Raw genomic sequence first — 27,674 nt, forward strand, 5'->3', positions numbered from 1 at the left:
TGCCCTGCTTCGGTTGTGTCCTTTCTCCTGGGACGCCTTCCTCCCAGGGCTGGGTTATCACAATCCAATGACCTGTAGCCCAGGAATCCTGTCCTCTAGAGAAAGCGAGCCTGCCTGATCTATCCCCGCCTGGGTGGATGGCACACTGTTTGTGTGACCATCTCTGCAGCACATTGTCATTCTGTCCTGAGAGTCCAGTTTTCTGCACAGATCTGGGCTGCTTCTGCCTCCCATGTGGGTCCTAGCCATGCCCAGATCTAGGCCTGGGCCACCCCTCCCTCTTACCCAGGAGGCTGCAACAAACAGTTTGAAGGAAACAATGCACTAACTGAAAAATGGAAGTCTGAAACCTTCACTTCACTGGTCACCCTCTACCCCATCCACACACAGGCTTCACAGAGCTGGCAGAAAAGAACGGTTTATATACAAGTGCATTGCGATAAAGTCTTTGTACAGAGACAGGGAAAGAAGGTGAGGGCTGGGTCTTGACATTTTGCCCTTGTTGGGGAGACAGCCAGTGTGGGTGTCCTATCCTGGGAAAGAACCAGCCTGCAGCCAGCCTCCTTTGGATCCTTGCAGTGTGTCCTCTGGCAGGTTCCTCCTCTTGCTGGTCTTCAGTGCCTTTGCCTGTCACATTGGATGAGCAAACGTTACTCTTACTGAGTTGTTAAAAGCTCAGGTTGCCAGTGTCTCATGCCTGTCATTCTAGCTACTCAAGAGGCTGAGATCTGAGGATCATGGTTTGAAGCCAGCCAGCCTGGGCAGAAAAGTCCATGGAGACTCTTATCTCCAATAACCTACTCAGAAAAAAGCTGGAAGTGGTGCTGTGGTTCAAGTGGTAGAGTACTCCCTTAGAGCATAAAGAGACTCAGGGACAGAGTCCAGGGACTGGCAAAAAAAAAAAAAAAAAAACCCTCAGACAAAAAAGGGAAAGTTTAAAGTTCAGTTTGTCTCTCAAAAGAAAGGAAACACCATGGTTATTGAGAGTGGGATGACTGGCTAGACAGAAACAAGAGTGAAAAAAACAATGGAGTTTTGTTTTTCTGGTTTTATGAGACAGGGTCTCCTTATATAGCCCAGGCTGGCCTTTAGCTTCCGTTCCAGATCCTTTTGTCCTAAGTCTCTTCAGTGCTGAGATTAAACATCACGAACTTCCACGCCCAGCTGGAGCCTTGTATTGGAAAGGGGCATGCACAGTGTCAGTTCTGGGGTTTGAACTTAGGGCCACATGCTCTCGGCTTATCTTTTTCTGCTCAACTCTGGTGCTCTATCAAATGAGCAATGGTTCCATTTCCAGCTTCTTTTTTGGGGGGAGGGGGGTGGTCTTGGGGCTTGAACTCTGCCTGGGCACTATCTCTGAGCCCTTCAGCTCAAGGCTACCACCCTACTACCCCTGGGCCTGGGTGTTGTCCCAGAGCACTTCAGCTCAAGGCTATAGCCCTACCCTTGAGCCAAGCCCCACTTCCCATTTTCTAGAGGTTAATTGGAGATAAGAGTCTCAGGTCCTTTTGTGCCTGGGCTGGCTTTGACCTTGATCCTCAGATCTCAACCTCCTGAGTAGATAGGATTACAGGCGGGAGCCACCTCATCTGGCTCCAGCTTTTTTTTTTTCTTTTGGGGGGTGCAGCATAATGATCCTGCTCTTGAACTTAGGGCTTGGGTGCTGTCCTTGAGTTATTTTATTTTTTTTGCCAATCTAGGTGCTTGAACTCTGGACCTGGATGCTGTCCTTGAGCTCCTTTCATTCAAGACCAGTACTCTACCACTTGAGCCACTGCACCACTTTGGGTTTTTTCTGTCATTAATTGGAGCTAAGAGTCTCACAGACTTTTCTGCCCAGGCTGGCTTTGAACTAAGATCCTCAGATCTCAGCCTCTTGAGTAGATTGCATTACAGGGGTGAGTCACCAGCGCCTAGCCTCCCATGGCTTCTTTTTTTTTTTTTTGCCAGTCCTGGGCTTGAGCTCAGGGCCTGAGCACTGTCCTTGGGCTTTCTCAAGGCTAGAGCTCTACCACTTGAGCCTCAGCACCACTTCCGGCTTTTTGCTATGTATGTGGTACCGAGGAATCGAACCCGGGTCTTCATGCATGCTAGGCAAGCACTTTAACCACTAGGCCAAACTCCCGGCCCCTCCCATGGCTTCTTACTTCCTAGTGCCAGCAGCACAAGGTACTGGAGATACCTTGAAGGTATGGGACCACCTTGAATTATGCCATCCTAGAGGCTGGAATGCTAGGCCATTCCTGCCCCCAGGAGGCCACTCTGTCCTGGCATACAGACTCCTGCATCTCCCAGGGTCCTTCATTCGCTCAGTCCAGTCCTCTGGGACCCCCCCCCCACTGGCCATGACATCACTAGACCACGCCCGTGGTTATCTGTGCCAACTCGTCTGTCAAGATCAGCAGTACAGCAGATGCCGTGACTCATGCCTGTCATGTCAGCTCCTCAGGGAGCTGGCGTCTAAAGCTAATAGTTCAAAGTCAGCCTGAGCAGGCAAGTCTGTGAGATTCACAGTTCCAATTAACCACCAAAAAGCCAGAAGTGGAGGTGTGGCTCAAGTGGTGGTAAAAAAAAAAAAAAAAAAAAAAAGCTAAGGGGCAGCTCCCAGGCTCAAACAAACAAAGCCAGGCGCTAGTGGCACACGCCTATAGTCCTAATTACTCAGAAGGTTGAGATCTGAGGATCTTAGTTCAAATCCGGCCTGGGCAGGAAAGTCTCTGAGACTCTTAGCTCTAATTAACCACCGAGTGGCCCAAAGTGGTAGAGTGCTGACCTTGAATAAAAGAGCTTAGGGACAGTGCTTAGGCCCTGAGTTCAAACCCTAAGATCTCCCAAATCTCACCTCAGGCTTTGTGATTCTGACAGCTGACTGCCCCAAACCCTCCCCAGCCTCCTCTTTGACCATTTTTTTTTTCTAATCCTGGGGTTTGAACTCAGGGCTAGAGCACTGTCCTTGGGCTTTCTCAAGGCTACCACTTGAGCCACAGCACTACTTCCAGCTTTTTCTATGTATGTGGTACCGAGGAATCGAACCCGGCTCTTCATGCATGCTAGGCAAACACTCCACCAGTAGGCCAAACTCCTGGCCTGATCATCTTTCTCTTCTTCCACCCGGTCCTCCTGGGTCCACAGCACACATTTTCTGCACCAAGACCAGGCTCGGCTCCTCCCCTGCCAGCAGCCCTCCCTTGTCTTCACAGTGCCTCCAGCTGTCCAGAGCCCGTCCAAGGCTCTGGCCACAAAGTTGGCAGGACTCACCAAGATGAGGCTGTGGCCCAGTCATCGCTCCTCCAGCAGTGTATCCTGAGGGTGGGAGGTGGGGGGCCCCTGTTGCCCCCATGGGGTTAGCCTCAGGCTGGGTAGGGCCCCCAAGCCACCCCAGTCTCTCACAGCCACCACCACCACCACCACCAGGCTTTGCCTGCTGGGCTCTTACCTGCTCCCCAGGGCTGGGGGCACTCCCTCTGGGCCTTTGCCAGTGCAGGTACCAGGCAGTGACCAGCAGCAGCAGGGGGGCAGCTGGCAGCAGCAGCAGCAAGAGCAGCAGCAAGGAAGGCTGGGCGGCAGGCAGTTCTGTCCCTTCCAGGGCCCCAGGAGTCGGGGACAGCAGGGTGGAGGAATCTAGGGAGACAGAAAAAGATGGGTAACCGGGAGGAGAAGTGCCTCATCACGAGGGAAAGGGGGACTGCCTAGGGTCCGCCATGGCCTCAGTTGGCTCATGGCTTCTCTCTGACTCAGTTTCCTCGTCTGCAGTAAAAGCTGGGTCTGGTAGTACCCGTCTGTAGTCCCATTGAATTCCAGGCCAGCCTGGAGTACATTAGTGAGCCTCTGAATCTCAAAAGAACGCCCAGGGACTATACAATATGCTTAGAAGACCTGGTACAGAAGCAATCTGAATTTTACTTGGAATCCATGAAGCTTAACCATTTCTGGTGTTCACAGATGTCTACCTTTACCGGCACCAGAGGCTGATGTCTGTAATCCCAGCCACTCAGGAGTCGGAGATTTGAGGACTGTAGTTCAAAGCCTTGAGCTGAAGAGCTCAGGACAGTGGCCCGGCCCAGAGTCCAAGCCACAAAACCGACAACAACAGCAAGAAGAAGACACTTGTCTTTCCCCATAGCATGTGAGCTTTGCGCAGGAAGAACAGGCGGTAACTTGTCTGGGTTATTTTCTGCCAGAACCAGCAGTGACTGTACAGCAAGATCAGCCACCACTAATAAGAGTCACTATACAGTGACACTGCTCAAGGGTGTGTGTGTGTGTGTGTGTGTGTGTGTGCCAACCAGGTACCGAGTCTTGAACTCAAGGACTCAGATTCCGGATTAGCTGTTTCACTCAAGGCTAGCGTTCTTCCACGTTTGGCTTTTTGCTGTTTCATTTGAGATCCGAGTGTCATGGACGCCTGAGGATGTGAGCCACTGGCACTAACTGTTTTTCTTTTTGAGCCAAGGTCTTACTGTGTTAAGAAGCCTTGCCTTGAACTCTTGGGCTCTGGGGAGCTCTGGCCTCACTGTCTCAGTGAGTGGAGTTACAAGCACACATGGCTCTCTAATTGTATTGATGATAAACTAAGTGTGGTGGCACATGCCTGTAATACCAGGGGGAGGGACACTTCAAGGCCAACCTGGGCTAAGTAGCAAATCGGAGGCCAGCCTAGGCTCTTGAAAAACAAAAACTATAACTATATATAATATAGTTATAGACAATGTTAATAATATATATAGTTAGATAGTGGAGATAGATAATGTGTTGGAAGGTAGTATTTTGGGGATACTGCATTCAATAAAGTGGGAATGGAGTTCTAGGTGGGGAGTGGTAGAGTGCTTGCCTAGCCAGCAGGTATAAGGCTCTGAAGTTCATCCTCAGCATGGAAAAGACGTTAAGAAAGGGGTGGCGGGAAAGAGTGAATTTAACATCACTGCAATTCAGTGCAACAACGTAATTATGGGGGAGAGGTTACTGGTTCCCAGGGCTCAGGGATGGCTGTGGTGGCAGACAGGGTTTGTGGTGATGGCATGAAGTATCAAGGTCCCAGTGAGGGACCCACACAGCAGGGCAGGAGACAGGACTGCCTGACTGCGCACATACTGATAAGACACAGACCTCAAGGCTTGTGGCGCATGCCTGTGAGTCCCACACATGGCAGGGAAGACGGATGGACAGTTTAAGGCTGGGCACGTGGCAGGACAAATAAGCAATAACATAAAAGCTGCAGGAAAGCGGATGGAGCAAAGAGGGAGAACGTCATGTGACCAGAAAAATGGCCAAAAGAAATGCAACCCTCATCGACCCCATAACCTTGCACTTGACCTTGTCTGGGGGACGTCCACTGCTTTCTGTGGGTTAAGCCACAGGTTGGTGAGATTTTGTTACAGCAGCAGCAGCAGCAGCAGCAGCAAACTAATACACAAATGTACAGCAATAACTGTCACACCTGAATGAAGCTTATGGACAGGAACCATGTCAAATTCCTGCTTTGGTTAATATCTATACTTTGATTAATTCAAGAAAGTGAGGCTGGGCCGGGAGTTTGGCCTAGTGGTAGAGTGCTTGCCTAGCATGAATGAAGACCCGGGTTCGATTCCTCGGTACCACATACATAGAAAAAAGCCAGAAGTGGTGCTGAGGCTCACGTGGTAGAGCTCTAGCCTTGAGAAAGTCCAAGGACAGTGCTCAGGCCCTGAGCTCAAGCCCAGGACTGGCAAAAAAAAAGGCTGAAAATGAAGCTGGCAACCCTGTTTGAAATGTACTGATTACCTTGCTACATGGTTGTAACCCCCGTACATCACTTTTACAATACAATAGGTGGCTCACGCCTGTCATCCTAGCTACTCAGGAGGCTGAGATCTGAGGATCACAGTTTGAAGCCAGAATAGGTAAGAAAGTCTTGAGACTCAAATATTCAATGAACCACCAAAAAAGCTGGAAGTAGAGCTGTGGCTCAACTGGTAAAGCACCAGCCTTGAGCTGAAAAAGGTAAGGAACAGTGCGCAGGCCTTGAGTTCAAGCCACACACACACACACACACACACACACACACACACACACTGGAGGTGTGGGGCTGAGGTCCCGTGGGGGCTGGGGGCGTGGCCTGCGAGGGGCGCAGTTACCGGGCTGGCACTGCAGCTCCAGGCACCGGGAGAAATTGCGGCGGGTGATCCAGGGCTTCAGGGCCACCAGCTGCCGGGAGGTGTCCTGCAGGAGGTGTGAGATGTTGGTCTGGACGAAGCGGAGACAGCTGGGGAGGGGCTGGGGGCAGGGGAGGGATGTGTCACCACCATGTCACCCCAGCACCTGTACAGGCTGAGGGCTCCACCCTCAGGCCACTCAGGGGAGAAAACCCCTGAGCTGAGGAGCGGCAGGCCTGGCTCCCCCATCTCTGTAAAGAGCTCCTCTGCTCCTCTGCCACTCCACAGAAGCCCTGCTGCCTCTCGCCTGTCGTCCCAGCTACTCAGGAGGAAAGAGCTGAAGCCAGCCTAGGCAGGAAAGTCTCGGAGCCTCTTATCACCAGTGAACCACCCACAAAGCCAGAAGTGGGGACGTGGCTCAAGAGGACAACAAAAAAAGCTCAAGAACAGGGCCCAGGCCCTGAGTTCAAGCCCCGGGACTGGCACACACACAAGACCTAGCAGCAATGCCAGGGGGAGCTGTTGCGGGCCCCCCCTCCCCATTTGTGTCCCAGGTTCAGAACTGACCTGGAAGGGGCACGTGGTGACAAAGTATATCTCCGTGTTGACCTTCTCCAGGAGGTCACGCAGACGAGCCCCGGCCACCGCCTTCAGCCGCTCCATCCAGCGCTGGGCCAGGAGCAGCTGCCACAGAGCGCGGCACAGCTCCTCCTGCCAGGGAGATCCACGCCTGTCACTGTCACAGGAGGAGGGCATGGCCACCAGCCTGGGTCTGAGGGAGGAGGCTGGGGATTTCTGGAGCGGAGGGAGGAGTCCAGGCTCTAAGAGGGGGTGCCCCGCTCCCCAGCTCCATCCCGGAGGGTTGTTGCCACTCCACCCCAGGCCCTCTGCCACTGGGACTCACGTCCTGCAGGTTCGAGGCCACTGTGACTGGGTAATCTTGAAGCAGATAGTCAGACTGTAGGAGAAATCGGGGTGAGGTGCTGACTGAATTCTGGGGAAACAAGCCTTGCAGAGAGGCAGAGGAGGAGACGGAGCCTGGGGAGAGGAGGGGAGTGGGGAGATGGGGGGCGGGGGGGGGCACTCACCAGCTGCTGGATTTTGGCTTCGAAGTCAGAGGTGATGGGGCTGTGGTTGAAGGCACAGGCTGGGGTCCCGTGGAGGCGGGGGCTCAGCAGCAGCAGCAGCAGCAGCAGCTGTGGGGGGCCCCGGCTCGGCTCAGCCCTCATCCTGTCCTCCCCACCGGGCCGCCCTTCCGTCCTCCTGGGCCAGTGCTCCTTTCTGTCGTCCCTGGGCCCCGGGTCTCCTCACCTTCCCTTCCCTCTGCCTGTGTGGAGTCTGGGCGCTGGTGCTCTACCACTTGAACCATAGCTCCACTCTGGGCTTTTTGGCGGCTCATTGGAGATGAGAGGCTCGTGGGCTTCCCTTCCCCGGGCTGGCCCCCAACCTCGATCCTCCGGTCTCAGCCTCCGGAGAAGCCGGGGCCGCCAGTGTGAGCACGGACACCTGACTCGTCCTCCGCCTTTTCTCACGTGTCCCCCGTCCTCTTGTCACCGACCCTGCCTCAGCCCCTCTCCGTCCCCCACCTGTCCCCCACCTGTCCCCCCACCTGTCCCCCTCTGTACGTACACTCCAGGCCGGCGCCAGCACTGTCATCTCGGCCGGGACCCCCTCATGCCTGTGGCCGGTTCCTGGAGGGGACAGAAGGGCAGGGCTGGGACCCGCGCCCCGCCGCCCCTGCCTGGCCCGCCCCTCTCTCGCGCCCCTCCCCTGCCCTTGATGTGGCCAAGTTTCCGCCGCCCCCGGCTCCCCCCGCCCCCCCCGGCTTCCTGCGTGAGCCCCAGTTACGGTGGAAACTCGTCTGCCCTTCTAAGAACCCCGACGTCCGGTGCCGGGTCCCCGCGCCCCCCGCCCCGCCGGGCCCCGGGGTCCCCGGGCGCCGCACGCACCGCGCTGCGCCGGGGTCCTGACAGCTCCGGGAAAGCGAAAGGGAGCCGGGCCGCGCGCGCCCCCTGCCGGCCACGGCGCCACCGCGCGGCCCCGCGCGCCCGGCCCCGCCGGGGGGCCCCGCGCCCCGCCCGCGGCCCGGGCAGACTGGCGGCCCCCGCCGTGCAGAGGTGTCCACAGGCTCCCCCTGTTTTTTTTAGGGGGGGGCGGGCGGTGAACCTCAAGTCTCCCGAGGCAGGGGCTCCAGCAGCTGAGCAGTTTCCTGAGACCCAGAATAGGAAGGCCAGGCTGGCCTTGCTCTGGGGATGGTGACCCTGCGGGGATGACGGGGAGCTGCCACCACGCTTCAGAATTGGCCCCCTTGGTTAAGCAGCCCAGCAGCCCTTCTTCGGGCTCTCTCCTGGGAACACCACGGCCCCCTTGGAGTTCCTGCCTCCTGGGGGAAAAAAATCCTCCCCGTGGCATCTGTCCCTGTCCTTGTCTCACCTCTTGTCTTCTCCAATGCCAGATCTTCCTGGCTATTTCTGTTCACAGCTGGTGCTCAACCACTTGAGCCACGCCTCCAGTCCAACCAGCCTCCTTACTGCCACTAAGATGGGTGTGCTCCTGCCCCGGGGCCTTTGCACTGGCTCTTTCCTGGCCCAGGTATGTTCTTTCTCCAGGGATTGGCCTGACTTGCCCCCCATTTCAATGAGGTATGCCCACAGGTCTTCCTGTCACCCTTTTCCAAATTGTCTCCTCTCCGGGCAGTCCTGCTCTTGCTTCATACCTATCACCTCCCTGCACACTCGGTGGTTTACTTATCTTTTTTATTGTCCTTGTTTGTCGCCATGGAGACAGGGCTCTAGAAGTTCCTCAAGTATTTGCTGAGTGAATGGTAAATGGGTGCTGAGCTGCCTCCCTTTACCTTGTGGTAGAAAGGAGGAGGCTGGTTTGGGTTTCTACTTCCTGGAGACTAATCTTTGAGATTTTCACAACTATTGGGGAAGTCTTTGCTAATTACACCTGAAGTCTTTGCTGAGGTGACTCAGGAAGAGGCCGGTCTTCTCAGAAAACCAAGGATAGCATCAGTGGCTTTTTTTTTCTTCATCTGAGCTGGAATTGAGGGCCTCCAGCTCGCAAGGCAGATGTCCTACTATTTGAGTCACAATCCCAGTCTCAGAGGGCTGGCGTTTTAGGCCAGAGCCTCCAATAAACCATCAAAAAGCAGCAAGCAGAAGTGTGGTTTCTCTGATAAGAGTGGCCGCCTTGAGTCAAAAAGCCAACGGAAAGCACAAGGCCCTGAGTTCAAGCCCCAGTAGCAATACACACACACACACAATCTCACCACCAACAAAAACAGAGAGATTGCATGTTGGGCTGGGAGCATAGTTCATGAGCCAGTGAGGCCCTGAGTTTATGCCAGCATTGGAAAAGCATATAACAGACCTTGTCTTTATCATTACTCTGCAAACAATCCAGTAAAAGTATGACTTGCATACCACTTGCCTTGAGTCAGGCTTTACAAATGATCTAGAGCTGAAGTTTATTGAATCACTTTATGCAAAGATGTATGACACCCTTGGATTCTGGTAAACACCAGAGGTCCCAGAACTGATTCCCTCACAAAGCGAGGCCACCTTTGAACGGCAATCCTGCTTGAGTGTGCTGAGTGCTGGGATTCGACACTAGCACTCTATCTCTGGACTCTCAGCCTCCCTTGCAGCTTTTTGGTTAATTGGAGATGAGGTTCCGGACTTCCCTGAATGGGCTGGTTTTAAACCTCAACCCTCAGATCTCAGCCTTCTGGGTAGCTGGGATGACAGACGAGAGCGAGCCCCCAGCATCCAGATTTTGTTGTCTTTTTAGAAACTTTTTGCTTGAGACAAGGTGTGGCTCCCTGGATCTCCCAGTTGCCCAGTTTTTCCGCCTCTACAGTGGTTGGGATTACAGGAATAAAGCACCACACCCGTCCTGCCTGTATTCTTTGTAACAAACTTGTGGTTGTGAATGTAGCTGTATCTGGAGCTCAGGTATTGAACCTAAAGGCCTTGGGAGCTTGAGTTTGTAAGCAGTGGTCAAAAGTGCAAGTGGGGGACTGGGAGTGTGGCCTAGTGGTAGAGTGCTTGCCCAGCATGCACAAAGACCCGGGTTCGATTCCTCGGTACCACATACATAGAAAAGGCTGGAAGTGGTGCTGTGGCTCAAGTGGTAGAGCTCTAGCCTTGAGAATGTCCAACAACAGTGCTCAGGCCTTGAGTGTAAGGCCCAGAATTGGCACAAAAAAAAGAGAAAAAAAGAAACCTGCCCTTTCCCAGGGCTTCCCTCCTCTCCTTCATCCCCTCCCCTGCACGGCAGGGGGTGTTCCAGGGCTGTGAGTCTCCTTTCTCTGCCTCACAAATGCCAGGCTGTCTCTCAGCTGCCCACCCGACGGCTGAATGTCACCAGGCCTCCCACAGGCCAGACGATGCTGTCCCCCCCCCCCCCCCCCCCGCCCTGCCCCTTCCAAGAAACAGAAGTTGGTCCCACAGTTTATTGGAAGATACAGAACAGATGAAGGCCCCAGGCGTCTGCTGCCCGCGGGGATCCGTCTCCCCTCGACACAGCATGGGGGGTTGGTGTTCGGGTCAGTCCCCCATGGGCAGCCACAGGGCCTTGGTCCGTGCTGCCCTCAGCCCCAGCTCCAGGGACGCCCCCTCGGTCTCCAGATCCCAGGCTCTCGAGCAGTCCCAGTTCACCCACACGGGCTTGAGGTTCCCGGCTGAGGCCCACTCCACAAACTGGGACCCCTGTGACAGAGGGGGCGGCGGTCAGCCCAGCCGGCAGCCTGGTTGCTGAGCACCTGCGTTCCTGAGCAACCAGGGACAGACAGAGCTGACTTGGCTCCAGGCCTGTTCCTTACTTTACGTGTGCTTGTACTAGGGAACTCAGGCTCGGGCACTGGTTCTTATCCCCCCAGCTGGTCCAGTTAAGTCACAGCTCCACTTCCAGCTTTTTGCTGGTTGGAGGTAAAATGTATTTCGGACTAGCATTGAACCAAGATTCTCAGATCCTTCCTCCTGAGTCACTAGGGTTACAGGCATAGCCACAGGACCATGTCCAGCAAATGACCTTTCAAGATGCTGAGGGAAGAAGTTGACACCGTGGCTAAGGAATTCCCACCCCCTTCTTTTGGCAAGGGCTCTACCACTGGGAGCCACAGCGCCAGTTCCAGTATTCTGGTGTTTAACTGGAGATAAGAGTCTCATGGATTTTCCTGCCTTGGTTGGCTTTGAACTGTGATCCTCAGAGCTCAGCCTCCTGAGTAGCTAGGATTGCACCAGCAACTGGCTTTCTAGAGGGATTGGACCTGCAAGCATGTAGCCAAACCTCTTCCCCCCCCTCCCCAAAGCAACTGGAGTTCCCGGGGGCCGGGGCCACAGGAAAGGAGGAGCCAGCGGGGAAGGCTGAGCCACGAAGACAAAACATACCTGGTCAGATCCAAAATACCACAGCGCCTGGACATCTTGGTGCAAGGCCAGACAGCGGGTCAGGTGGTCTCGATCGCCTGTTACCACGCTCACCAGGCCGGCAGGGAACAGGGTGGCCATATCCTAGGAGGTATAAGAGGGGGCTTACACACACAGGGCTGGAGGGGCTGGGGCTGGGGGAGGCAACTGGAAGGACTGGGGTCAGAGACTGACAGAGATGAGGGGGCTGGGGGGACTGGTTACCAGGGAGGGTACCTGCTGCCCCAGGGGTTGCTGGGAGCAGCATGGGAGGTGGTGGAAATAACTGTACCTGGCAGACTTCCAAGGCCAGCAGCGGACAGGCCCCGCTGGGCACCAAGACCACAGCGTTACCATGAGCCAGAGCAGGTGCCAGCAGGGACACGAAGGCCAGCAGGGGCCACTTATCTGGGCACACGATCGCCAATACACCAAGGGGCTCCCGCAGCCTCATCACAAGGCCTTTCAGGCCCAAGGTCTGCAGGGACGGCAAGACAAGGGTGGGGAAGAGAGGGGAGGGGAGGGGAGGACCCCCACCCCGCTCTTCCTCTCATCTCCCCCTTCTTTTCTCCAGAACAACTCCTTGAGCTGCACACACCCCTCCCCCAAACTCTGGTTTGCTTCTGTGCTTCACATTCAGTTTCTGCCCAGGCAGGAAAGTTTGCTAGCCTCCATCTCCAAAATAACGAGGAACACACAAACCAACAAAGCAACCAGGACTGGAGGTACGGCTCAAGTGGTGGAGGGATACAAAGCTAGGCAAGCCTCACTCAGGCACTGAGTTCAAATCCCAGTATTGCTAACAAAAAGCAACTCCAGCCGGGTGACAGCTGACTGGAGACGGGCCTTGGCTGCCAGCTCTCACCTGCAGGACTTGGCCTTGGTCCTGCGCCCGGGCTCCCCAGGTCCGGAGGCGCGCGATGCTCAGCTCCACCTCCACCTTGGCGCTCTGGCCGGGCGCCCCGTGCCTCTCCAGCCTGGCGCTCAGCGCGGGCTGCCTGCGCTCCAGGGCGGCTGCGAGGCCCCACAGCACCGCCGCCCGAGCGGCGGGGGACTGGGCCGCCCAGCTGTGGGCAGGCGATACACATTGGGGGACTGACACTCGCTTCTGGCAGCCCCCCCCAAATCCACCCACGCAGGGGTCCCAGGAACACCCTCCATGGCACCACGGGAGCCCGGCCGTGTCCTTGCTTACCCAGGGGCGGCCTGTTGGGCCGCTTCCACTGCATTGCGAGCATCCTTGGCTCCGCCCTCAGCCACGTAGCCCTGGAGGCGGCCAGAAGGGTCCAGGATGGGCCTCGAACTCCGAGCCCCAGGAGGCTGGAAGCGACCTCCAATGAAGAGCCCATAGGGGGGAGCTGGGCTGCACACAAGGGACAGGGTGCAAGTGTGTGGAGGTTGAGACGCCATGCTGGATAGACCACCCCGACCCTCGCTGGTCTCTGGGGTGCCTCAAGCTCTGGCTCCCATGAGCCTCTGGGGTAACCCCAAATCCACTCCCATAAGCTTTTAGGAAAGCACATTCATAAGGCACCACTGATTTTTTTTTTTTTTTTTGCCAGTCCTGGGCTTGAGCTCAGGGCCTGAGCACTGTCCTTGGACTTTCTCAAGGCTAGAGCTCTACCACTTGAGCCTCAGCACCACTTCTGGCTTTTTTCTATGTATGTGGTACCGAGGAATCGAACCTGGGTCTTCATGCATGCTAGACAAGCACTTTAACCACTAGGCCAAACTCCCGGCCAAGGCACCACTGATTTTTTTGGTGGTCATGGGACTTGAACTCAGGGTCTAGGCGTTGAAGCTGAGTTCTTCAGTTCCAGGCTACCGTCCTACCCCTTGAGCCGCAGCACCACTTTCGGTTTTCTGGTAGTTCACTGGGGATAAACGTTTCATGGGCTTTCTTGCCCAGGCTGGTTTTGAACCTCTGATCCTTGGATCTCACCCTCCTGAGTAGCTTGAAGTACAGGTGTGAGCCTCTGTCTAGGTAGCACTGATTCATATTAGGCCTGGGGAGGGGGGAGGAGAGGAATGGGGGGGGTGGGAAGCCTAAAGACCCAGAATGCAACACTCAGTAGCACCCCAGGGGGACCCCCTGAATGGCTCCTTCCTAGCCTTCAGCCCTCAGACCAAGGGACCCTCAAATAGCTCACCCAGGCCCCACTTCCGGTCCGGCTGGCAGCGCAGCAGGCACAGAGAGGCCAAAAGTGTCGTAGCTGAGGTTCTCACAAAGGAAGGGCAGCCGGGCAGGAGTCGCTAAGGAGCGAACATAGTCGTGGAGACCCTGTGGGAGGGGCGAGGTCAGAGTCCCGCCAGGCTAGGGGTGTGTGTATGGGGGGCGGGGGGAGTGGGGCACTCACGTCCAGATCCCCGTGCCAGGAAGACCTACTCTCCTTGCAGCCACCCGCGGGCACTGCGGGGTCCCTGAGCCCGTGGGCATTGATCCACACGGTTCCCACCTGGAGCCTGAGAGGGGCAGGGAGAAATCAGAGGGAGACACATTTGGAGGAGCCAAACCAGGGGGAAAGAGGGTCCCAGAGAAGGGAAAGAAGAGGGCAGGGGCCATGCCCAAAGGTGATCCCCGGGCCCCAGCGGGCACCCACGGACCTGCAGCCCAGCTCCAGTGCCTGTGCCAGCCTCTCGCTCCACACGCTGGCACTGCCTCCCCATGGGGTCCCATTGGCCAAGGCCAGTGCCTCTTTGGCTGTGCGGAAAGGGGAGGCCACGACCAGCGGCCACGGAACCTGGAAGGGGTTTGGAGGGGCTCAGGTGGGTGGCAAGCATCATCCCCCCATCCCCTACCTGTAAGAAGACCCCCCCTAAAGTAGTCAAAGACCCCGAATGCTAGTGATAGTCTCTGTAGGGGCTCCAGTCCTGGGGCTTGAACTCGGGGACTAGGCGTTGTCCCTGAGCTTTTGCACTCAAGTCTGGGGCTCAACCACTTAAGCCACAGCTCCACTTCTACCTTTTGGGTGATTCACTGGAGATAAGAGTCTCACAGACTTTTCTGCCAGGGGCTTTGAATCTCCGATTCTCAGATATCAGCCTCCTGAGCAGCCAGGATTACAGACATGAGCCACTGGGGCCAAGTTAAGCTAATAGAGGTCTGGTGACTGTGGTTGGCTGGAGACAGAGGGGGAACATAAGAGGATGTCTGGGCCCCGTGGGGGCTCACCTCTGCCTGGGCACTCGGGGATGCAGGTGGGAGGCCTGAGACCAAGGTTGGGGGATAGAATGGGCCATCTGAGGGCACATCACCAGCCTGGAACACCTAGGCAGAAACAGAACAGATGTAGATGGACTCCCCACCCCAGCCTCCTCCCTTAGTCCCCAGCCCCAGCCCAGACCGCAGCTCTCCTCCTGCAGACCTCCTCCACCCCAGCAATAGCCAGCCTGGGTCCTGGGGCTCACCTGTCCCCCCTGGCTCTTTGCCTCCTGCACATAGCACTGGGCCAGGTCTCGTGCTGCAGGCCCCCGAGCCCCCATGTCCACGGCCGCATCCAGTCCCGGGCCACTCCGAAGCCTGCCCATCCGGGCCTGCAGCCGCCGCATGGTTTCATCCCACACAGACTCCTGGATGAGGAGCCTGAGGCCCCCCTGTTGGGAAATGAGCATCGAGAGTGGATGTCAAGGGCCGGGAGTTTGGCCTAGTGGTAGAGTGCTTGCCTAGCATGCATGAAGCACCGGGTTCAATTCCTCGGTACCATATACATACTGTGCTGTGGCTCAAGTGATAGAGCTCTAGCCTTGAAAAAGTCCAAGGCCAGTGCTCAGGCCCTGAGTTCAAGCCCCAGGACTGGCCAAAAAAAAAAGTGGATGTCAAGCTGGGCGCTGGTGGTCACGCCTGTAACCCCAGCTACTTAGGAGATCCGAGGATCAAGGTTCAAAGCCAGCCTGGGCAGACAAATCTAAGGGACTCTTATCTCCAGTTAACTAGGAAAGAAAGCCAGAATCAGAATCAGAGGCATGCTAAAGTAATATAGCATCAGCCTTGCATAAGAAAGGCTAAGGAAGAGTGAGTCTCTGAATTCCAGACTCATGTAATCCTAGCTACTCAGGAGGCTAAGATCTGAGGATTGCAGTTCAAAGCCAGCTCAGGCATGGAAGTCCATAAGACTCTCATCTCCAATTAACTACCAGAAAACTGGAAGGGGCACGGTGGCTAAAGTAGTAGAGCACTAGCCTTGAGCTGAAGAGCTCAGGGACAGTGCCAGGCCCCAAGTTCAAGCCCCATGACCGACCAAAAAAAAAAAAGTATTTAAAGAGACTATAACAAAGAGAAAATAAAAATAATGCATAAGAGAAGATACAAGGGATAAACAGAAACAAAACAAAACGAAACAGAGTCTTAGATATGGTGGCTCATGCTGGCAATCCCAGCGATGTGGGATACAGACATAGGAGGATCGCACAGTACAAGACCAGCCTGGACACAAAAATTATCAAGCCGGGTTCGATTCTTCAGTACCACAAGTTGGGCATGGTTTATGGTTTATATCTGTAATTTTAGCTACTTGGGAGGCAAGAGGTAGGAGGATGGTGGACCGAGGCCAGACACGGGCCAACTCTCGAGCTCCTATCTAAACAATCACTAGAGTAAAAAGTTAGATGCAAAGCTCAAGTGGTAAAGTACTTCGTCCAGCAAGCACAAGGTCCTAGGTTCAAATCTCAGTCACACACACACACACACACTCACACTCACACATACTCACACTCCCAAACAGGTGTCATGGAGAGATTTTACAATCAATGAACTGAAAGTTAAAATTCATGGATTTGGGACTTGAAAGTCTGCATTCGACATCCCCCCCCCCCCCCGGATGTTGGGGACACTGTGGGACTCACGAGGTTGCGGTCGGACCAGACAGCATCGACCACGCCCTCCACAGCTGAGTCCAAGTCCGCCGAGTCTGTCAGCAGCAGCAGCGACTCTGAGCCCAGGGCCAGGCCCAGCTCGGCTCCCTGACCTGCCAGGGTCCTTCGAAGGGCACGTCCTTCCTGAGGGAGGGGCTGCAGGGATCAGCAGGGGCAGCGGCGGGGTCCCAGTCCCGCCCAGCTGAGTCCCATCCTTATACCTCGACAGCACCACAGAAGGTCACCTTCTGCACTCCAGGCTGCGACGCCAGCACCAGCCCAAGGGAGGCAGGGCCACTGATCACGTTGAGGATTCCCGGGAAGGAGCCCAGCTCCCCCGCCAGCTGAGCCAGGAGCAGGGGTGTTGGGGAGGCCAGGGGAACGAGAGCCACCACAGTGCAGCCTGGAGAAGGGGACCAATCTCATTCTTCCTCCCTCAGACCCAGGAGACCACAGAACCCTCTCCATCAGACCCTGGGGTCCAGTCCCAGCCTTTTCCCTCAGACTCTGGAGTCTGCCCCCAACCTCTTCCTGAACAAAGTACAATCGACGCTTTGTTTACCCACAGCCAGGGCAGGGGCGACCCGCCACATCATCTCAATGAAGGAGAACGTGGGTGGTAAGATGAGGCCAATGACTCCTGCAAGAAGTGACAGCGACAGTGGGCTCTGGGGCTGCCCTGGTGGCTCATGGGGAAGGAGGGGGGGGCTGGGACTCCAGGTCTCACCCATGGGCTGCCAGCTTGCCAGTGTTTCAGACTGAGTGTGTGCCTGTACTGCATAGTACTGGAGCAGTTGCTGGGCCAGTGGGACTTCCTGGTCTCGAACCTCGCGAACAGCCCGACCGGTCACCAGGGATTCCAGGGTCCACAGCAGCCGCTGGTGCCTCTGGATATTTTTGGCCAACCTAGAGAGAGAGCAAAGGGGATGGGGCTTGCCCCTGCCAACCCTGGACTACAATTCCCATGAGGCCCTGGGGGCACCTGTGCTAGGGGTAGTAGATACCAGAGACTTCTGGGAAACCTAGTTGAGAAAACTCGAAGGGATTTGGCTGCCAGTAACAGCCACTCTACCTCCCACCCGAACCTGGGAACTTGAGTCAGCCTCTAATGTCATCTTGGAAATGAAATCTTTCTCTCTACTGCTCCCACAAAGTGTACAGAAAAATGGAGATCCTAGACGCCAGTAAACTGCTGAGAAGCAGGCTTCTAGGAACTAGATTTGGCATTACATTGCATGGTGGGAAATGTATGCTCTGGCCACTAAAGCCCAAATGCATGCCGGGACTAGTTATTGATTGATTCAGTGAAATCCTGAGAATTCTGGGGGGAATGTTGGCTGTCTCTCCCCACCTTCCCGCCACATCTGCCTTCATCACCTGGTCAGATGCTGGGCCCTGGAGGTTCCGGGGAGTCTGCTCCAGCTCACAAAAGCAGTCTTAGCTGCGCTGACCGCTGAGGCCACATCATCAGCCGTGGCCTCCAGGCAACTGGCCAGGATCTCTCCTGGGAAGGCAAGTTGGGGGAGACTGGTGACAGGAGAGCCCAAGTCAAAAGTGGTGGACCCCCGGCTCTCTTTCAGGGGGCTTGTCATTGGTCACAACCCTGGGCAAGGGGGGATGGGGGGCAGGATGAAAAGGCATGCAACTGGCAGATGCTGGTGGCTCACGCCTGACCTCCTAGCTACTCCGGAAGCTGAGATGTGAGGACTGGAAATCCAGGCTGGGCAGGAAAGTCCGGGCATGAAATTTTTTTTTTCTCCAGACCTGGGGCTTGAACTCAGGGCCTGGGCACTGTCTTTGAGCTTTCTCAAGGGTAATGCTCTATCACTTGGGCCACAGCACCACTTCCAGCTTTTTCTGTGTATGTGGTACCAAGGAATCGAACCCAGGGCTTTGTGTATACTAGACAAACGCTCTACCACTAAGTTACACTCCAAGCCAAAACTTATTTCTAATAAATCACCAAAAAGCCCCAAGTGGAAGTGTGGCTCAAGTGGCAGACATCCTCCTTGAACAAAAAAACTAAGGGACAGCACCCAGACTCTGAGTTCAGCTTTGTACAAGTACTGACACACACCCACATAGCCACAAAATCATGCACCGATAGACGTGCAACCATAATTAGACTGTCATGAAGAATGAGACGTCTCAGCCCCTTTTCTATCTCTGGGGCACAAGTGGAAAATACCAATGTCTCCCTGCCAATGGGACGTCAATACCTGTGATGGGATTCTTGCACGGCACTGAGTTCCTCTGCTCTGGCTTTAGCAACTGCCCATGTATGTAGTGGCCCAACTGGCGGTCGTGCGTGTCTAGCCAGGCCTGAGAGAAGGACAGAGAGTGAGAACTGGTTCAGAGGGGACTGAATCCCTACCCAGAGTCAATTCTTTCTGTTGTGTTTGACATTTTGTTGTTGAGGACTGAATCCTAAGCTCTATGGTTCACTGCCCTGCCACTTTCTAATATAATAAACATACATAAAACCTCTGCTAGTGGGTGAGGTGGCTGAAAGTTCAAAGCCAGTTGAGGCTGTATAAAGACTTTGGCTCAAAACAAATATCCAAGCCTGGCTCTGGTGGCTCACATCTGTAATCCTAGCTACTCAGGAGGCTAAGACCTAAATCAGTTTGAAGCCGGCTTGAGAAGGAAAATCCACGAGACTCTCATCTCCAGTTAACTACCAAAAACTGGAAGTAGAGCTGTGGCTCAAGTGGTAGAGGGCTAGGCTTGAGCAGAAAAGCTCAGGGACAGTGCCTAGGCTGAGTTCAAGCCCTCTCCTGGCCCTAGTTCTAAAACATTTTTATCATCCCAAAAGGGAGCTATATTTATTGAGTAGTCACCTAACCCCAATCTCCACCCCCCCATACCCTGGCAAGACTAATCTGTTTTTCTCCCTCCCATGGATTTACTTTCCTTCCTTTCTTTTTTTTCTGATTGTGGGGCTTGAACTTGGGGGCCTTAGCGCTGTCCCTGAGCTCTTTCGCTCAAGTTTAGCGCTACTTCTGGTTTTCTGTTGGTTAAATGGAATGAGTCTCATAGACTCTCCTGCTGAAGCTGGATGCAAACCATGATCCTTAGATCTTAGCCTCCTGAATAGCTAGACTTATAGGTGTGAGCCACTAGCACCCAGCCTTTTTTTTTTCCAGTCATGGGGCTTGAACTCAGGGCCTGAGCACTGTCCTTGGACCTTTTCTTAAGGCTGGTGCTCTACCACTTGAGCCACAGCACCACTTCCAGCTTTTTTCTATGTATGTGGTACCAAGGAATGGAACTGAGGTCTTCGTGCATGCTAGGCAAGCACTCTACTACTAGGCCAAACTCCAGGCCCCCTTTTTTAAATTTTTTGAGGTGCCTAGGGTTCTTATCTTGCTAGGCAAGTGCTCTGTGGCTCTGAGCCACACTTCTTGCCCTTTCTGCTTCAGTTACTTTTGAGACAGTGTCTTGCTTTTTACCTGGGATCAGCCTAGATCACTGTCTTCCTAGTTAGGCTTCCTGTGTAGCTGGGATGGCAGGCATAAGCTACCACACTCAAAGGAGATGAAACGGAGTCCTGAACTGTGTGTAGTCTTCCTGATCTTAGTCTCCTGAATAGTTAAGATTACAGACATGCCTAGCTACTTATTTCTCTGTAGAGGAAAAGGGTCAGTGAGAAGTTCTGAACTCAAAGGCCCAATGGGAAAGAGCGTTTTTTGTTTGTTCTTTTGAAATAGGATCTCACTATGTAGGTCAGGCTAGCCTCAAACTTAAGTTTCTCCTGCCTGCTAGGTCTACAGGTGTGTCCTGCCATAGACATAAAAAAGACAAGATTTGTGTGAGTACGGACTGGGAATTAGATATTAAAGAATGACTGTTAAAGCAGTGGAATATGATAACACCAGGAGAATTATATAACACAATGATTTCTTAATCTGTTAGGAAAATGAAACTTCAATAATGACATCTGGACTTTGTTTAAATTAAGAAAAAGAAACACCCTTCTTACTGGGTTTAAAAGAAACCCAGCAAAACATTGGATAAAATATTCATTGTTGAAGTTGAGTAATAGATAAATGAGTCTTAATAAATATCAAGTTCTCTGAGTGGAAGATTGAATTTTTTCCTCCAAAAAGAATGCGCACAGGGTCCCAGCAGGTCACTAAGTGGAAGAAGATGGCTTGCTGGGAACTAAAAGCTTCAAATGCCTCTCAAAAGCCTTGCCTCAATTGTTTCCAGATGATTTGTGTCAGGGAAATGGAGCCAAAGGTTGCCACATTTTGGAATTTTATTTTCTAGGGACACTAGAGTCCAGAGGATGTTTACATGGAATTAATGGTCTAGTAATTGACATTTTCAAAAACAAAGCTCAGGCTAAGGAAAACATGTTTAGCGGTTTGAGTCGGAGCCACACACTGTAAGGCTGGGAAGGAATTATTGGTCCAGAGTCCAGGGCCTCAAATCTCAATTCTTTTTTTTTTTTTTTTTGTGGTACTAGGGTACCACTCAAGGGTCTGTGCTTCTGAGGTAGTCATACCCTCTCGCCCTTTGGGCTTCAATAAGATGACAGGTATAGATTACTTGTTCAACTTGTTGGTTGAGGTGGGGGAAAGGTAAACTTTTCCTTCCTTAGCTTCCTTAGCTCAGTCTGAGCAGGGTGCTGGGCCAGCCCTGTGAAACTCTTATCTCCAATTCACCACTAGAAAAAGCTGGAAGTGGCACTATGGCTCAGATGGTAGTGTGCTAACCTTGAGCAAAAGAGCTCAGGGACAGCACCCAGGCCCAGCGTCCAAACCTCACAACCGACGAAGAAAAGGAACTCAGGAACTGTGCCCAGGCCCCACATCGGCAAATAAACCAACAAAGCAACTAGAACCTCTCAGCTGACCAGGGATCACATGGAGTCAGTGAGCCTGGAGACACTAAACAGCTCCTCAGATAGTTCTATCAGTCCTGTCACTTGGTTATTTTTCCAGGGGTGAGTCACAGGTCCAGCAACACTGGGCCTCCATCTGGCTGTCCTCATGTCACGACAGAGCTGTGTCTTTCCGCCAATTCCATGGCCTTGGGGCCACCAGGGAGGCCCCTCCTCAGCCCTCGGAACGCCACCGCACACCTGCCACCCCGTCAGCTCCTGGAGCGCAGCGCTCCGCGGTCCAGCAGAGGGAAGCACCAGATCGGGAGGCCCCGGAGCACCATGGGAGCTCCCGAGGGATCCGGGGGAGGGGGGGGGGAGCGAGCCGCGGCCCTGAGCATCGCCGGGCGACCGCGCGCGCCCTCGAGGGCCCTTCCCGGAACGGGAAGTCCCGGGCGGCCTGGGGACTGCGAGCCCCTCGGAGAATACTGAGCCTGGGCTCCAGCCCCGGGAACAGCTCCACCGGCGACGAAAGGCTCCGTGGCTGCCCTCCAGGGCGCGGGCCCAGCACGCGAGCCCAGCACGCGGCGGGAACCCCCGCGGCCGGGGGGCGGGGCCGCCGCGGAGCATCACGGGAGCCCGCGCGCCGACGCCGCCGCCGCCGCCGCCCGGGCCTAGGACGCGGGCGGGCCGCGCTCCCCCCGCAGGCCCTCACCAGTGCGCATGCGTGGCTCTCCGGCGCGGGTCCGTACTCCATGGTGGTGAAGATCTCGCTGACCCGGGGCTCTACGCGCTTCGCGGCCATCGCTCCCGAGAAAGACTGTGGGGCACCCGGCCCGAGGGAACCTTGAGGTCGGGAGGGCAGCGCCGCCCCCTCGCCGTCCTCCCCCGGAGGGGGCGGGGCCGGCCGCCAGAGGGCGGGACGCCGGGCGGAGCGCCTATCCCGCCCGCTCTCCCGGGTCCCGGGGCCGATGATCCCGCCCAGAGGCCGGCGCCCGGAACTGTAATTTTGTAATTTGCAAACTCCACGCGAGGAGGGAAAGGGAAGTGGGCAGTGAGGGGGTCCTGCCGGGCACGTTCTGCACTTAGAAGGGTGGTGGCGTTGTGGACTCTTGTTTCCCTGTTGTGCTGGCCCGATGTAGGTTTACTAGGAGCCCGGATCTACTCTGGGACTTAGTAGTCCAAAGGTCGGAAGGGAGTCTCAGCACAGACGCTGAAATGAAGGCGTGACGGCCCGGACTAGCTCTGTAACCCGACCAGCCACAGTGGCCTAGCAGGAGCCGGAAGTGTGGCTCTGATGGACGGAGGAAGTGTGGCCTTGGCCTCTTGCGTCAGGGCCTAGTTTGATTGGTCGAGGGAGGGGGCGGGGCCTACGGCTCCTGGACGTGATTGGCCGGCAGCGGTCATCGCTTGATGAATGAGCGCTGGAATAGTTGGCCTCCTTGGTTCCTTAGACAAGAAGTTGGGCTTGTGTGTACATATTTGATCGTTGCGACCTGGAGTGTGACTGTAGAATGGGTCCCGATGGATGTCAGGACGTTGCCTGGACTAGGATGAAACTGAAGTCTCAGGCCACGTTCTAGACAGACTGTGGCACAGGGAGTCGGTTGAGAAGGGGCTCGCGAGTAAGTTCCAGAGTTCAGATCCTGGGAAAAGTATCTCACGTCGTGGGTGCTGAGGACGCCTAGTTGTGTTTCCTAGGGCCATGGCGGATTCGAAGACTCTTCTGGCATCGGAGCTAAGCGAGGCAGAGACGATGGGTGATGAGGCAACGCGGCTCCAGCAGTTGCTGCTACAGGTGGGAACCATGACTTCTGTGCTCTGGGAATTAGGAGACTGTTTTTGTGTGGGTAGTCGAGATAGGACAATTCCCAGGATGGGTGGTGAGGATGGCTTAGCTTTCTAGGTTCAGAAAAAAATGGGAGTGAAATGGGTTGTTTTCAGGTCCTGGAAGGTGGGAGGGGACCTAAAATATTTCATTTCATGTCATCTATAGTTCTATCCCCACCCCCCCATCTATAGTTCTTTTACAGTTCTCCAATTCTGGAAGCTCTTTTTCTTCACAGGCTTCCAAGGAGTTCCAGCAAGCTCAGACCAGACCAGAATCAACACAGATCCAACCTCAGCCTGGTGAGAAAGACTGAGGCTGGCAGAGAGAGGAACAGACCAGACCGCCCCTCCCCCCCCCAGAGGGAGCAGCAATAGAGACTGGAGGTGGAGGACACTGAGAGAGGAGGCAGGAGGGACAGACAAGGAAAGGTTAGAAAAGCCCCTGGGTGGATCTGTGGAGTGACATCCAGAGAGCAGACGGAGGAAAGCACAGTGGGTATGGTGACAGGGACACTAACACTGTAAGAGGGTCGGGGGCTCAGGTAGGAAACAGATTTGAAAAGAAGTGGACTGGAGGTATACTTGCCTATCAAGTTGAAACCCTGAGCTCAAACCCAGGACCTCCAGAAAAGCAGAGTATCTGAGGGGAAGACAAAGAGTCCCAGGGCAAAGGTATGTAGAAACCCAGCAGGACAGCAAGAGGGAAAGGGTGATGGAGAGGCTGAGAGATTGAGCTTTGCAGACAGATGGTCAGGAGAAAACCACTCCCACAGGTTTCTGCATAAAGACCAACTCATCGGAAGGGAAGGTTTTCATCAACATCTGCCATTCTCCCTCCATCCCTCCCCCGGCTGACTTGACTGAGGATGAACTGCTTCAGATGCTGGAGGAAGACCAAGCTGGCTTTCGCATCCCCATGAGTCTGGGAGAGCCACACGCTGAACTAGATGCAAGTCAGTGCCTCAGAGGATCCTGGAGTCTACTTTCCCGTCTTCCCTGGGATCTGCAGTGCAGAACCCAGAACCCTTCTAACTCAGATCCCTAGAATCTGCTTCCAATCCCCTGTGCCAATCTTTTTCCCTGTGGTAAATCTCTAGCTGTCTGGTATCCAGTTTCCAGCCAAACTTGTTTCTGTCCACCTGGCGTGGCTGGCACTTTCTGCCCTATCCAGGGAAACTGAGGTTGAGCAGAGAGCTGGTTGTCACTTTTTTTTATTCTCACATGTCCCATTCTCTCCTTTCTTTTCTTTCTTTCTTTTTCTTTTTTGGTCAATCCTGGTGCTTTAACTCAGGGCCTGAGCACTGTCCTTGGACTTTCTCAAGGCTAGAGCTCTACCTCTTGAGCCACAGCACCACTTTGGGCTTTTTTTTTCTATGTATGTGGTACCGATGAATTGATCCTGGGTCTTTGTGTATGCTAGGCAAGCACTCTACCAGTAGGCCCAACTCCAGGCCCCTTTTCTTTTTCATTTTTTTTGGCAATAGTGTGCTTCAAATTCAGGGTCTTCTATTTGCAAGACACATGCTCTACCATTTGAGCCATATCCCCAGCCCCGTTTATTTTGGTTATTTTTCCAGTAGGGTCTCATTCTTTTGCCCCCCCAGCTAGCTTCAGATCTTAGTCTCCTATCTATGTTTTATCTATGTTGATGGGATTACATGTGTGAATTACCATGCTTGGCTTGGTCTCAGCAACCCTTTGCGTAGGTACTCCTCTACCTAGTGCTCGTGTGTTTTGTCTCTCTGTCTCTCTCTCTCTCTCTCTCTCTCTGGACTGTGTGTCTCTGTTGTATTTCTATGTCCTGTTTTGCCATTCACATGTAGCTCCAAAACCTTCCTGAGACAGAACGTTGGGTACTGTAGAGTGGAGTAAGGATTTGCCAAACCCAGATACCACCCTTGATAAACTCCCAGTCATGGTCAGGGAGAAAGTCACCAATGCAGTTTCAATGTGGTGTGGTTTGTGCTGCATTATAGGGAATATAAACCCAAGGCTATTTGTTGATTCAGAGGGAGGCTTTGTGGAGGCAGGGAAGTCAAGTAGAATACGTAAGGAACATGGCCAGGACCAGTGTCTGTAATCTCAGTTACTGACGAGGCTGAGATTTGGAGTACTGAATTTCAAGGTCCCCATCTCAACTAAAAGACTGGGCATGGTGGTATGTACTTCTCATCCCAGAGGTAAGAGGATCTTAGCATAAGCCACTCCAGGCAAATAGTACCAGACCCTACCTGAGAAATAACTCTACAGAACTGGATGTATGGCTCACATGATAGTGCCTGCCTAGTAAACTTGAGACCCCGAGTTAAAACCCCAGCACTAAAAAGAAAAAAAGAAGCTCTGAAGGGAACGGAGTAATCAGAGAGTTCTATGCCAAGAGGATAGAGGGGGCCTGGGTAGGGGAGATCAGGGGGAATAATTATTGGTCTGGATGGCCAGGCAATCAAAATGGCCAGTGTTCGGATGAAATGTGAAGAGACAAGGTGTGGAGAGGAGAAATACGCTTTTCACTAGGGGTGGACCGTCCAGGTTTCCCGTGCCAGGCTGGGGTGGCCAGAGCAGGGCAATCAGACAAGAGACCGGAAGCCGTGGGGACCCGGCCTGAGTCCCTGAGCTGCGAAGTCCCTAGACGTTGTTCCTGCCTGTGTCCCCTGTGGGTGTCCTGCCAGGGCCGCGGTGTCTCAATCCCTTTCTCTCCGCAGAAGGCCAGGGCTGTACGGCCTACGACGTGGCAGTCAACAGCGACTTCTACCGGAGGATGCAGGTGGGGGCCGGGGAGGCCGTGGGGGGGGCAGGGCTCCCGCCACCGCCCCCCTTGCCACATCTCTCCTTCCTCGCGCTCAGAACAGCGATTTCCTGCGGGAGCTTGTGGTCACCATTGCCAGGGAGGGCCTTGAGGACAAATACGGCTTGCAGCTGAATCCGGGTGAGCAGGAGGCCCGGGCACCAGGGGCGCAGCGGGCAGGGATTTCCTTCCCCGGGGAGGGGTGGAGCCCCGCCTCAGGGGGAGGAGTCGGGCATCCTGGGGGGGTTGATCGGTCCCTGCCCCAGGGAGGGCGGGGTGTCTTGGTCACACCCGCAAGCCGGCCTGGCCAGGCACTGGGCACTGGCCGAGGATGGAGCCTCTCGGCTGGAACTGATCTGAGAAGAACAGAACGCACCGATCGAGTTTTGACTGTCTCCCCTCAGAATGGCGGATGTTGAAGAAGCGGCCCTTTCTGGGCTCCATCTCACAGCAGAACATCCGCTCCAAGCAGCGCCCTCGGATCCAGGAGCTGGGGAGCTCGTGCACACCGGGCTCCCCCAGAGCTGATGTGGGGTGAGCCTTTATGAAGTCCCTAATGGTTCCCCAGCACCTCACACCTCAGCCCCTACCCTGGCCCATGCCAGCCAGAACAGGAGGCCCCCAAGGCACAGGGCTGGGCCGAGAAGACCTGGTCGATGTCCTCAGTTCTGGACCTCATTCCTCCTCAGTCCAGAGAAGCCGCATCTGAACCTTTGGCTGGAAGCTCCGGATCTCCTTTTGGCTGAAATTGACCTGCCCAAGCTGGTGAGTAGGGCTCATCCAGAGCAGGACAGCAGGGATGGGGGAATGGAGCTGTGTCGTCTCCACCCCTCACCCCCGTGAGTGACGGGGACCCTTATTTTATTTTGTCAGTTCTGGTTCTTGAACTCCGGGCTTGGGCACTGGCCCTGAGCTTCTTTGGCTCAAGCCACTCTCCCACTTGAACCACAACACCACTTCTGGCTTTTTCTATTCATGTGGTACTGAGGAACCAAACCCAGGACTTCATGTGTGCCAGGCAAGCACTGTACCACTAAGCCGCATTCCCAGCCATATGACCCTTATTTTATTTTTTGGTTGGTTATGGAGCTTTGAATTCAGAGCCTGAGTACTTTCCCTGAGCTCTTCTGCTTTACCTCTCTGAGCAACAGCTCCACTTCCCATTTTCTGATGGTTAATTAGAGATAAATCTCATGGATTTTCCTACCTGGGCAAGCTTTGAACTGCAATCCTCACATCTCAGCTCCTGAGTAGCTGGGTTACAGGGATGATTGGCCAGAGCCCTGGCCCTTGTGACTTTAAATATGGCTTCCTATCACATGGGGCTAGGACGCTGGTCCAAATCTCCTGAAACAGGAAGGTGGGCTCATTCTATCCATCTTACCCCAGGATGGGGCTCTGGGGCTGTCGCTGGAGATCGGGGAGGACCGCCTGGTAATGGGGGGCCCCCAGCAGCCATATCATCTCGATGCCCACATCCCCCTGCGGATCAATTCAGAAGCCAGCAAGGCTGCCTTCCACCGGAAGCGGAAGGTACCGGGAAGCTGGGACACTGAGGAATCTGACTCTTGAGCTTGAGGGAGGAGCGTGGTCCTGTACCCCTGGGTTTGAGGGAGGAAGGCTGAGGCCTGGATGCCTGCATCTTGAATCCCCATTCTTTTTTCTTTTTCAGCAACTGCTGGTGGCAATGCCGCTTCTTTTAGTGCCTTCTTGACCAGCAGCCCCTTGTGATTTTTTTTCAACTGTGAAGATGTTGATGGCATTTCTGTAATTGGAATAAAAGATATTTGCCTTGATTCCATCTCTGGGTCGGGATCTGGGGACAAGGAGGGTGG

The 27,674-nt window shown here is 54.5% G+C and overlaps 3 protein-coding genes across 8 annotated transcripts; 1 reads left to right on the forward strand and 2 right to left on the reverse strand.

Moving 5' to 3' along the window:
- Positions 1-407: 407 nt before the first annotated feature.
- Flt3lg (fms related receptor tyrosine kinase 3 ligand) lies at positions 408-8,914 on the reverse strand. 3 transcript variants are annotated; one of them, XM_090322457.1, is made up of 9 exons: positions 8,565-8,914; positions 7,761-7,822; positions 7,220-7,327; positions 7,036-7,089; positions 6,699-6,842; positions 6,114-6,252; positions 3,437-3,621; positions 3,259-3,327; positions 408-627 (listed from the first exon to the last, which is right to left on the reverse strand). In XM_090322457.1, exons 2-8 carry the CDS (start codon positions 7,785-7,787, stop codon positions 3,280-3,282), a joined length of 705 nt encoding a protein of 234 aa, XP_090178583.1. In that variant the 5' UTR covers positions 7,788-7,822; positions 8,565-8,914; the 3' UTR covers positions 408-627; positions 3,259-3,279. The 3 variants fall into 3 exon arrangements, with proteins under 3 accessions (XP_090178583.1, XP_090178584.1, XP_090178582.1); XM_090322458.1 differs by lacking the exon at positions 8,565-8,914 and adding an exon at positions 8,081-8,117 and having other exon boundaries at positions 6,114-6,198; XM_090322456.1 differs by lacking the exon at positions 8,565-8,914 and adding an exon at positions 8,081-8,117.
- Positions 8,915-10,576: 1,662 nt separating this feature from the next.
- Aldh16a1 (aldehyde dehydrogenase 16 family member A1) lies at positions 10,577-22,029 on the reverse strand. Its single transcript, XM_090322488.1, has 17 exons — positions 21,940-22,029; positions 18,616-18,718; positions 17,774-17,900; positions 17,124-17,302; positions 16,959-17,036; positions 16,618-16,799; positions 16,388-16,540; positions 14,954-15,139; positions 14,718-14,813; positions 14,150-14,286; positions 13,903-14,008; positions 13,696-13,826; positions 12,741-12,908; positions 12,411-12,612; positions 11,838-12,023; positions 11,528-11,650; positions 10,577-10,846 (listed from the first exon to the last, which is right to left on the reverse strand). The coding sequence occupies exons 1-17, from the start codon at positions 22,027-22,029 to the stop codon at positions 10,685-10,687; spliced, it is 2,409 nt and encodes an 802-aa protein (XP_090178614.1). The 3' UTR covers positions 10,577-10,684.
- On the forward strand, positions 21,950-27,635 carry Pih1d1 (PIH1 domain containing 1). Of its 4 annotated transcripts, none has more exons than XM_090322444.1 (10): positions 21,950-21,968; positions 22,926-23,022; positions 23,291-23,354; positions 23,828-24,007; positions 25,757-25,818; positions 25,899-25,980; positions 26,244-26,373; positions 26,529-26,604; positions 27,229-27,372; positions 27,512-27,635. In XM_090322444.1, the coding sequence occupies exons 2-10, from the start codon at positions 22,930-22,932 to the stop codon at positions 27,551-27,553; spliced, it is 873 nt and encodes a 290-aa protein (XP_090178570.1). In that variant the 5' UTR covers positions 21,950-21,968; positions 22,926-22,929; the 3' UTR covers positions 27,554-27,635. The 4 variants fall into 4 exon arrangements, with proteins under 4 accessions (XP_090178570.1, XP_090178568.1, XP_090178567.1 ...); XM_090322442.1 differs by lacking the exon at positions 21,950-21,968 and adding an exon at positions 21,992-22,076; XM_090322441.1 differs by lacking the exon at positions 21,950-21,968 and adding an exon at positions 22,130-22,227.
- The last annotated feature ends 39 nt before the right edge of the window (positions 27,636-27,674 follow it).

This window comes from Megascapheus bottae, chromosome 31, assembly GCF_031878675.1.
Source record: "Megascapheus bottae isolate mThoBot1 chromosome 31, mThoBot2.hap1, whole genome shotgun sequence".
Taxonomy (NCBI): Eukaryota; Metazoa; Chordata; class Mammalia; order Rodentia; family Geomyidae; genus Megascapheus; species Megascapheus bottae.